Source organism: Buceros rhinoceros, unplaced genomic scaffold, assembly GCF_000710305.1.
Source record: "Buceros rhinoceros silvestris isolate BGI_N320 unplaced genomic scaffold, ASM71030v1 scaffold6817, whole genome shotgun sequence".
NCBI classification, from domain to species: Eukaryota; Metazoa; Chordata; class Aves; order Bucerotiformes; family Bucerotidae; genus Buceros; species Buceros rhinoceros.
Window position 1 is genome coordinate 80,309 of NW_010420350.1, and position 11,747 is coordinate 92,055.

General features: G+C 40.4%; 1 protein-coding gene across 1 annotated transcript in view; it reads right to left on the reverse strand.

The window, feature by feature from the left end:
• The window catches only part of CLIC5 (chloride intracellular channel 5), a 70,854-nt gene extending 59,783 nt beyond the window's left edge, over positions 1 to 11,071 (reverse strand). Inside the window, exon 1 of the mRNA XM_010139270.1 lies at positions 10,586 to 11,071. Within this exon, the coding sequence (XP_010137572.1) occupies positions 10,586 to 11,071 (486 nt within the window). The remainder of the gene's footprint in view (positions 1 to 10,585) is intronic.
• Between the last annotated feature and the right edge of the window lie 676 nt (positions 11,072 to 11,747).

The window sequence follows — 11,747 nt, forward strand, 5'->3', positions numbered from 1 at the left end:
TGTGAAATTCAGGATTCCTGAATTATTTTTTCTAGTACTTAGCTGGAAAGTTCCTAGCTAATAAATTTTAAATTAAGAAGAATTTCTACTGTTATTAATGTTAATTAATAACATTCTAATTTTATTATTTCTAATGAAATTAATTTCTAATTAATTTCTTTAAAAAGGCCCTTTCTAAGTTCAAATTATTTCTCCCAGTATTCCCATGTAATGAGGACTTGCCAATATTACTCAGACACCTCACTGACCAGTCACATGCCATTTCTGGTTTACAGAGACCCTCTTGCAACGAGGGACCACCAAAGTATCAGCATTACAAATACGGATGCATATAAGTATAAATGTGGGGCAAGTACAGAACACTTCTGCTGGCCAGATTTTTAATCAAATACATTTTAAATGAGTATAAATACACGTGAGCAGGGGTCAAAGAGACATTGATACCTATATATTCAGATGCAAAGCTTTCATTCCTTCCATTTGTTTCTCAACCAGTCCTCAAGCTACAGGCACACAGCGTGGAGCTTCAGCTGCTAAGATTTCCCAAAGAGCAGTAACACCAACAAGTGAACAATCCCATCTCAAAGTCAGTGAAGAATCCAGAGGGAAGCTCTCTGAAGCGACCGGTACCTGTGAGCACTCTTAACGCCAGTGGGACAGTAGGAATCATGTCCTGCAGGCAGACTAGGGAACCTTACAATGATATTAGAGAAACATCATCGTTGCTGGAAGGAAAATCAATGTCAGGATAAGTGAAAAACTGTGGAAGGCACCAAGAAATTAATGAAGCTTTTTCTGACTGCCTGTAAGGTGTTTATATCAGGACATCTCACCTCAAACAGAATGTTTACTTAAAGAATCACAGGAGGTTGTTAAGAGAAATTTGTTTTGCTGCTTGTTTAGTCTCACCATAAAAGCGGAAGCAACCTGAGACAGGATGCAACTGTGAAAAAAAAGGCACCTTTGTGGAAAGGCATTATGTGCAGAAGGGGATTACTGTGATGACAGTCAGAAATGGAGACAAAAAGGATTGGCCCAAAACCATCTGAGGATGTCTAAGTCTAAACTGGTTTTTAAAAGCACTAAATGAAACAATGAATGTTAATGGACCATGCTGGCATAAGAAGTCCATAAGAAGTGGCTGTATGAGCTGCACGTGAACAGATGTCACTTGAAATTAGAGTAAGGTGTTGAATCATCAGAGCAGTGTCATTCTGAAACAGACTTTCACGATGAGTAATAATGGCCACTTAGCTTTTAGATCGACCTCGATCTGTTTATCAATTATGTATTACATGACGAGGCTGTGACAGAAAAGGACTCTATTTCGTGTCCCAAAAGGTCATCTCCAGCTCCCACGAAACATTTTTCAGATTACCAGGAACACAAATAACCTCATCTTGGTGAGTATGCAAAGATTTCCTTTCTGCGTCTCATTTTTTATAAACATATAAGCAGGAAAAGACTTTTTCTCTCAGAAGATGTGTTCTCAAGTTTTACTTCATTAACACTTGTAGACTGTTTTGAGGTGACTGCATGGAAGCTGAAACAGAAAATCAATTAACTTGTGAATCAAATTCTTGGTTTCAAACACTGCTTGTACGGAAACCAGACCTGTGGTCTAACCAGTTCACTTCTCATCTAATCCTCATTGTATCATTATAACTTCATGCATGTCACTGACATCTTACAACATGATCAGAGCTGTACCAACAGTAAAAAGTCATCCATAATTGTGTAATTAATTTACATGAAAAGGGACATCTGGAGGTCTAAATCTAAAAATCACACCTGCAGATAACAAATCAATGACTCATTTTAGAGTGACAAGTCACCTCCTATTTTTTTTCCTCACAGAAGGTAGTTTTATACAGGATTGTAATACTTGCCATTAAGCAGTTGTAATTATTTAAGCAACTGCCACTGATACAGAAAAATATTCAGGCGTTCCTTTTCACCGTGTATGAGAGAACACCAGAAATATTTCTGATGGATCAGTAAATACAATCGGAGAACAGTGGAAAAATTTCCTCCAGTACAAGGTCTGATGACCCAAAGAAACAAAGCAGATTTTCTTTCCACAATTAAAATCTTGAGCTTTGTTTGAACTAGTACCTAGGAACGCAAACCTAGTAAATTCAGTTGGTTTTTCTCTTCTACTGTGGTGACTAAAATAAAAAGTAACTAGAAAAAAAATATAGTTGAAAGAAACATATATGGGGGATGCTGTTAAGAAAAGGATAAAGGTTGACTGAAGTTAAAGGAAGTGGTGGTTCTGTTTTGGAAAGATGGTAAGATATATTAGGTGGTTTTATCTGATTAATTTGGACTGTCCAGTGAACTGCTGAACTGTCCAACACTGCAATGTTTGCTGCACTTCAACTGTTGCTATGTGTGAACACTGAAAGAAAAAGAAAAATTGAATAGCTTGGGGGCAGGGGGGGAAATGTCAGTCTGGAGTTTGTTTCCAGACACCCATTATCAGAATTATCTTGTAGTCTAATCTAGTCACCCAGGCTTTGTATTTAAACTGCCACTGGTGGCATTCAGTTCATTTAGCTTCAGGTGACCTTGCCAGTGTGTGCAGTGAAAGTTTATGGCTTGATTCCATTTCCTAAACCCAGATATCCAGCAGTGTCTGAGAAGGACAGCTGAGGAAATCTGTAAACATATATGAGAAAGGATCTATGGGAGACCCATGGCCTTCTGTAGAGGCAGCTGGAGGCCAGGAGGGAAATCTTAAGGCATCCAACACAGCACTGGATGCCTGTGGTTGGAAAACTGAATTAGGCCCCTACTTGGTACAACGAATGGAGTCTAGAGAATACAGAGTCTAACCTCACCGCACAGCTGCTGCCTCCACTGGGCCACAGGAACTGACATCCCAGTGCACTATTTCAGAAAGCTTTTTGCTGCAAAAGGAGCCTGGACATCCTGCAGAGATGGGGATAATAACTTTGCTTACAGACACACCTCTAACTCAGGTGGCCAAATCCAACCCTTGATATTTAAAGAAAACAAAGAGCAGGCTAGAAAAGCAGCTTCCCTCTTGCAGATTCCAAAATAATTTACAGATACCATTACTAGTTGCTCTGCAGGGATTATCTATTATTTTGTGCGTGTACAACATCAGTCTCAGCAGACCTGCTCTTTAGGTACTTCTGCAAAACAAAAAATAAAACAAATCCCTCTATACTGGACAGAAGACATTTAACAGGTGACAGCACTGCTACATAGGTAAGTTTTCAGGGACAGCAAAGAAATAATCATTCCACAAATCCAAACATTTTCCTCTCCTAAAATGCAGGAGCTGAGTTGTTTCAAAAGAAAAGAACAGTCAAAGCTGGGATAACAGTCTTATTTTCAGAACAGCAAGATCAAGTCACAGAAGGAAAATATAAGGAAAAGAAACAAGTAAATAAATCCTGTTTTAATTTCCTCTCAGTACAACCTTCATGTTTACACTGTATTTGCTATTGCTGCAATCACTGTGCAGTAACAATTTCCTAGACAATACGGGTCCGTATTCTGCAGCTGTTGCTACGCTACTGTGCTATACCCAGCCACAATCGCTGCTGGAGCCCGGCGCTGAAGGTGTTACGGGAGCGTCAGCTGAAAATTGATTCACAGACCTCTCCTGAGACAGAAAAGGTGCCCGAGCAAGGCACAGACTCAGCAGAGGCCAGAAGCAAGACCAAAAGATTAAGCAGACTGCTATGACCCGCTGCTAAAGCTCACGTTCTGTTCATGACTGATAGTCAGGGAGCTGGACGTTATCTGAAACAGAACTGCCATTCGCTAATCTTTTCACACACGGACACAGAGTAATTCAGATAAGCATAAATCAAGCTATGAAGAGTTCCACCACACAGATTCCCTCCTCAGAAGTCAGGGTTACAGAGCCACTAGGTTTGTATGTTAAGACTTAAGAGATTACCACTCTCCCATCCATGGAGAGGATGGGACTCATACGAGGAAGCCCTAAAGCCATGTTGTGCCTGCATAGGGAGGTGCGGAGATACTACAGGTGCATCTCTATTTTCTGAATTTAGCACAGCAAGCGCCTGGGTTTATGTTAGAGTATCCCTGACTTCAAAACCATGCTGTTTCCAGTGACAGGAAATCAGAATCTGATCATGTCACTCAGAGAAAACTAACATTCTTGAAGTCAAGTGGCAGGTGCAAACTGCATCATAGTACTGTGTCACAGCTGCTGGCAAACAGGCAGGGAAGAAATGAGTGAGACCATCACAGAAGCATTTACTAGGAAAATAGCAGGGCTAGAAGATCATAGAATCATCTGGTTGGAACAGACCTTTAAGATCATCGAATCCAGCAGTCCTACCTGCGCTGCCAGGGTCTCTAAACCACGTCCCTCAGCACCAAATCCACACATCTGTTAAACACTTCCAGGGGTGGGGACTCCACCGCTTCCCTGGGCAGCCTGTTCCAATATTTCTCAACCCTCTCTGTAAAAGAAGTTTCTCCTGATACTCAACCCAGATCTCACCTGGTGCAACTTATGCCAGTTCCTCTCATCCGGTCTCTTGTTACTTGGGAGAAGAGACCAATCCCCACTTCTCTACAACCTCTTATCAGGTAGTTGTAGAGAGTGATAAGGTCTCCCCTGAGCCTCCTTTTCTCCAGGCTAAACAACCCCAGGTCCCTCAGCCACTCCTCCTAAGACTTGCTCTCCAGACCCTTCACCAGCTTTGTTGCCTTTCTCTGACATGCTCCAGCGTGTTCTTCTTGAAGATGAACTTTATAATGCAAAACAAAATCTTAAAGGAAACACAGTTATGCTAAAATATAGTGGATAGAGTGTCTCGACTAGATAGTTGGACAGATGATGAATTAGAGGCGCTTGCTGTAGTAATTTTTATTGGCATTGCTAAGTACACTACCTGTACCCAAAAACCAGAGCTTAAGAAATGTACAAATTAAATGGAAACAGTCTGGAAAAGGTTAAAAATTCCCAAACCAAAAAAACCAAAAGCAAAAACTAAAAAAAAAGCAAAACCCACCACCAACACACCAAACCACTCAAAGTTTGGAGATGATGACTCAAGCCTGAAGGCAGGCTGAAGGAATTGAATTTGTTTACTCCAGGAATGCAAAGACTGAATGAAATTTGGTATCTATGTTCTAGTACACAAAAGACTTATTTATTTAAATGAAAATGAGCATAATTCAGAGCAACAGAACTTTAATAAAGGAAAATATTAGTCTCAGGAAAATAATGAAGCATTGACAGAGACTAATTAACCTAAGTGCTGAATCTGCAACACTGGAAGTTTTGAAAGAAGCATCTGGTAGGGATAGTCTAGATAAGACTGAGAGCAGGAGGACACAGCTTATCACTAGATATTCTGACTTCTATTTCTGTACTTAATTGTATTTGTAAACTATCATAAGTCAGACTATTCGCAGTGAAAAACATCCATTAATTTCATTAAAATTATCAAAAAAGGTATCATGTTAGGCTACGGCTCCCCATTAGTCATTTCTTGCCGTGCCTGTGTTAACTTCAGCATGTTGCGTCTTGGTCTGTAAATCTGTCATGACTGGAGAACTCTGAAAATAGTTCTTGGATCTTTTCCTTGCTCAAGTTGCTTGCTCAGTTAACACTATTTAAAAGGTGTATTATGAATTATTTCACCTTTTTCCAAGCTTATTCATAAGACCAAAATAATATTTGCTTACTTCCATTAATTTTTTTTTTAAAAAGCTAAAATGTCATAAAAAGCCAAGTTACTTTAATTTTATTTATATATAAAGAGTTACACCTGCCACCTGGCTTCAGCCAGAACTCGTTTTACTACCTGCAAATCTCAGTGGAAAAGATATGGTTTAACATCAGCCTTAGGTGCTGTATTGGAGCCAATTAAAAGACCATTTGGCTTGCATTGCTAAAAGGTATTTAGACACCCAGTTATGCTTACAAATATCTACCAGCCCAAAACTGCACGTACAGATGTTTTATGCTGTGGACTATGAGTGTAGAAGAAATAAGTGGTTGAAAAATTGAGATTATCCAACCTTTCATTTGAAACCCCCTGCAGCACTTCCTACTGAAAGTGACAAATGCTCATCTGTCTCAGGTCCTCTTTTACTTTGCATCTGCTTCTACAAAATGCTCAGTTCTGCTCAGCAAAGCACAAGCACAGCCACTAACTTCAGATTGGGCATCCACGTGGTTACATTACGATTTTGTTCTGCTCTTTTCAAATAACACGTGCTAAAAAACAGCTCTGTCCTGTAACTTCATGTTCTAAACCATTAACACTCATTTTTAAACAAAACTTTGAGAAAAAACAACAGAAAAGGCAGCTCAAGGGGAAGGAGCATGATTTTTGCAGTGATACAAGTGATTAATCTCACTGCCCCCATAAGAATGTGGCCTGTCAGTCGTAAAAGTTCGGCTCAACTTCATGAGTCAGTAACACAGGGTCGTGCCACCAAGTTAGAGCCCTCAGACCTTCCTGACTCGGAAACAAGGGAACAGGAAGCCTCTTGCAGGAAAACCAGATGCATTCCTCCTTTCCCGGCCACTGTCTTATAAGCATTTTACTGAAGGATGAAATAATCCCAATGGAAACAGATAAAAGTTTAAGTTCTGATGTCCAGGGGAGTTAAAAGCAGTATCTTTCTTAGAACAACATTCTTAAATGTAAGCACTGGTAGCCAGTGAAAGGATGGGAGGCAAAGGGCACAAACTGAGATAAACAGAATTCCGTTTAAACACAGGAAAACATTTTTACTGTGCAGGAGGGACGCTGGAATAGTTGCACAGAGAAGCTGTGGATTCTTCATCTTTGGAAATATTCAAACCCTGACCAGACATGGCTCTGAGCAACCTGCTCTAGGTGATCCTGCTCTGAGCATGATCTCCTCAGGTGCCTTCCAGCATCCATAACTCTGTTATGCCAGTGCAGTGATCCACCATGCGTGTTCATGATGTTAAACCACTGTATTAAATTTGTGTATCGTTTGCATACCACAGGGTGCTTGTTGCTTGGGGTAAAGAATTACCTCCTTCTTTCGGAAACTGTTCTCCTGGGGCACAAATGTGTGCAGAGAGGGTGTATAAACTGTAGCCGGTCTCAGGTCATCAGTAAACCTGAAAGGCAACAATTTTCTTCTGTAAAGAAAATAGTGGGACTAGTCTTTAAGTAGCAACTCAAGCTTCAGGAAAACACAAAATTAAAATTCTGTAAGAACCTCACTCAGCCTTCAGAACAAAAACAGTGCTAACAGGGAAACCCAGCGTACAAGTGAAAAGGCTGGACCTCTGAGCAGCAGCTACAATGAAGTCAAGCTGTCCTTGCACTCGGGAACACAGCCTGCATGCCAGTAAGGTTTCTGTTCAAATGTCAAAGGCTTTTGTTTGAAGAAACTGCGATGTTATTGAAAGGCCATTAAGGTGGCTGTGACAAGCCTGGACATGCTGGATTCACCATGTTGGTACATGCTATATTCTGCTATTAAAGGTACAGGGAATTCCTTGATGAAAGCCAAAATTTTTTACTTTATAGCACTTTCTGAAATAGCCCACTGGCAGTGACATAGTTACCAAGAACTGACAATCAGTGAAAGATTTTCTTGGTGTCTAACAGCACAGAAGGAACTACAGAAAAAATTATCCAACGTGGCTGAAACTATGTTTCTAATGCACCAGCACTTTTAATAGCCTGACGAAATTAAATTTCCACCCTAGGCAGTGCCCTGCCACTGCACCAGCTAGCCTGTCAGACACCACTGAATCCTCCCACTTCCTCTGGTTTTCAGTCAGCAGCGACCTCTGTCTGACATTCATGTTTCCAGCAACCCACAGAGATTTATTAGTGCCACAAAGGAAGGAGTAAATAGTGGCAGAATTGTCATTACCACTTTTGTCCTGCAGCAAAAGGTCCTGCTGTCACCGTTAACATCTGCAGAAAAGAGCAAATCTAGAAGACGAACCCAATTTCAGTGCAACACTGGCCTCAGGTGGACTAGAGACTGTATGGGAAGGGAACCATCTACGAGTGACAGCCATTGACACAACTGGGAGATTCGGTTCCTACGTGCAAGAAGCGATAGCCCTCAGGTATTTCACAATTCTTGTTATATATTACTCTATGACCTTCCATTTTATAGGCTGACTTTTGCTATCTAGATAATTAAAGATAGCGAAGCTGGATCTGCACTCCATGCAGTTAGTGCTTTATTACCTCAATAACAGAGAGAAAGCAACCACAAAAATCCGAAACTGAAATGTCATCAGTTTCCCGAGGAACAAAACACTGTCATAAGAGTTCAGCTCAACCACGCGAACACTGCCCTGCCCATCGGGTCACCAGCTCCTGCTGGAAGTGGATCCCCTGAAAGCCTCATACCTTCTTTTCCAGCTCAGCAGGGATGTCTTGAGGCTCAAGGACATCTCAAAGGCACCAGAGACTTACATTTTGGCAAGTGAATTGAGTCCAAAGTTTGTGCTTTTCCCAGGCTGGCTGATAAGCCCCTTTATGAGATACTCAGCTACACCGCACGACAAAAACAAGGGAAAGGACTTCCTCAATCCTTCTCCAAGACAGTTCTTTTCATAATGCCCCTCTTCTTACTTGTCAGAAATTCAGAATAACCCCATCACCTCTGCTTGAACGGGAGCATCTGCACACATTTTCTTTCTTCATGCACAGAAAGAGAAGACACCATTATTTTGAAACAAGAGGAACATGAAAGAATTAGGAATAGAGAGAGGGTTTTAAAGCCAAAGTACAACATTCACGTTGCTAACACCATGAAGTTGCTAACAAACAAAATGTACTCAATTGCTGCAACTTTTAAAACACGTACACAGGACTACAAGCAGAGATAGGAACTAGAACCACCACAGACCTTCATCCATATTATTAACACATTTTTATGAACATCCACGATCCAGTCACAGAAATAGGACAGCTGCTGCTTCAGAGTCATACAGTGTAAGTGGTATGAAGACAACGAAAAGGCCAAGAACCCTCACACATGGCTCTCACACACCACTTCTACAGAAATCAGTATCAAACACCCCTTGTGGCAGTACACATGGACCCAGTACCATTCATAACCCAGCAATCCACAGATGCTCCCTTCTCCCGAAGGTTACACACCATTTTACAAGAGTAGCTGCAGTTACATTGCAATTCAAGAGAAATGGCTGAAGTTCTATGGTTTGTCTTAGCCATTTCTGGGTTGGTTGGTTGGTTTTAATTTAATAATTTAAACGTTCTATCTTTATGCAAAAATTACACAAGAAATCACAAACAATTGTCACATAGAGAAGGGAGACATGAAGGGGGAATAACATCAACTTTTTGTCCTAGGAAGGCATAATTAAGTATTTAAATCCTAACTTTCTTAATGCATCCAAAACAATCTCAAGATTCTGCTGACACTTTATGGAGATGCTCTCCTTTATCCTACAAGTAAATGTAGGATAACTTTTTAACTAACTGTTTCCCAAGAAATCCAAGATCTACAACAGAAACTAAATGAAGTATTAGGAGAGTCTACCAAGCTGTTTGAGCTCATACAACGTAATCAGCATCTCACACCAGTGCAGAGATTGTAGCATGTTCTCGCTTAAATAAACTAAATTAACCAAATACAGACACTGCTGAAAACGCTTCTCACTATATGGGGCACAAAATATCTTACCCTGCTTTCAAAGCACCCGTGGAACTGAAGGATAGATTCCGATAATCCTATTTATGTTGAAAAGTGACTAACTTGACAAGGCTTTTGTTGAAATAACAGAGTGTTACACTCTTGGTGTATGACCCTGCTCAAGGGAAACAAGAACTTGGAAATTTATCTCTTACGTAGTTAAAAAGGAGGAACTGTCAGGTCTGAGGTACAGACTAATAAATATTGAGAATGGAAGCCTGAACTTTAAGGAAGGAAAGTATAGTGTTTATTTAAGAACACACGTATTTATGGTTTAGGAAGTTAAATAATACAAGGTTAGAGAAAGTGTGAAAGTTCCCTCAGTAATTTATACTTAACCCAAAATTAATGAAAAATACATGTTAAAATTGTCACAGAAATACATTAACTACTCAGAGAAATACATAAATCTAAATACTGAAAGAAATAACAGAAAGACCTCTTTCAGGGATGAGCATTTGTGGAAATTTTATTGCTATTATTTAAACTATATATTTAGTTTTCTTCCTAGCATTAATAACTATCACTTTTGAGCTACTAGATAGTAAAATGCAGAGATAGCTAAACCAGCTTAACAAACCCAGTTCAAGTAGTAGCTAGTCTAGCTGTAACAGCAGGGAGATTTCACAGAATAAATGAATTGCAGCAACAATCAGAATACTTTTGCCATACTCATAATTCTACTTGAAGTGAAGAAATCCCAGGCATCTCCACACCAGTCTTCTCTTTCTGCACCTTAAGATGTATGAGGTAAGGGACTGTATTGTCTCCTGCAGAACACGGCAGCAGAGTTGGGAACAAAGCAGCAGGGAGCTGTATTTTACCGATTTGGAGCACACATACATTGGTTTGGGGTTTAAAACTAATGTGTTCTTAGCAGCACCCAAGGTCTTACCTTTACAAATATGAAAATCTCACAGTCTTCCTGAAAGTTGTCAGTTTCTCCGAGGTTATTGTTAAGGGGGAACTTGAGGGAAGCTGTAGACTTGGAAGTGCTCTGGCTCTGACGCAACTGGAAATCCGGAGGAATATGGATGTTTCTCGCAAGCATCATGCCTTCTACACGTTTATCTTCCAAAGTTGGGCTCATAAGATCCATCTCCTGGCATGGGTGGTCTTCTTCGGCACCATGAGATGAAGAAGAACCATCCTCTCCATCAGCCCCATGCTGAGAGGCCACAGAATTACTACAGCTATCTTCTGAGCTCTCTTGACTACTATCCATGCTCTCTGGGATAGTGGTCGTGGGAGAAGGAGATGCTGGATCTTCATGGACATGATCATAAAGATTACCTCCTTTGACTTCCTTAGAGTCTAGAATCTCACAGATATTGGTGGTGTCAACATTTTGATAAACATTGGTAAAGACCGGCTCTTCCATGACTGCTGGCTGGTGAGTTTTTCCTGCCTTCTGGTGCCTTAAAAGACTGCAATTGAAGTGAGATGTTGAGAGACAAACAGTCTTCAGGAGGGAGCAGAGTCTGTGGTATGCTTTCTGAATGCTCTGCTACACATGGCAGGTCTCCAATAATCATTTACTGAGAGCTTTAAATCAACAACTACACTTCCACTGAGGTAAGAGATAGGGCTCTCGCACTTTTAACCCCTTTGTTGATCTGACTGCTGGTAACTATTTTAGGAGCTGTAATCACAAGGAGCTGTTGTTCTCTGAGACACAGCCCAGCCAAGGAAGCACCTATCAGTACCAGAAAGCTATGGTAAAAAATACGTATTCTCTCACAGGAAGTAAAAAACAGTGTTACTGGAAATCTTAAGTACATTTTCTATAAAGAGGTAGAATTGTAGACTTCTCCCATTCACTCATATTTCCAGCACACAAAACCTAGCTTCAAGGAAAAGCAAGGCAAAACTGTTTCAACAATACTAGCAATCATCTGCAATGTTTCAGGGATCACTTACAATATCATCAACAAAATGATGATCACTTATAAAAAACTACAAATAAAAAAAATTATAAAGTGGTACATCCATGAGAAAAAGTCATCAAACCTGAACTCTTTCCAGTTTTGCCACTGGTTCACTTTAGGACCTTGAAC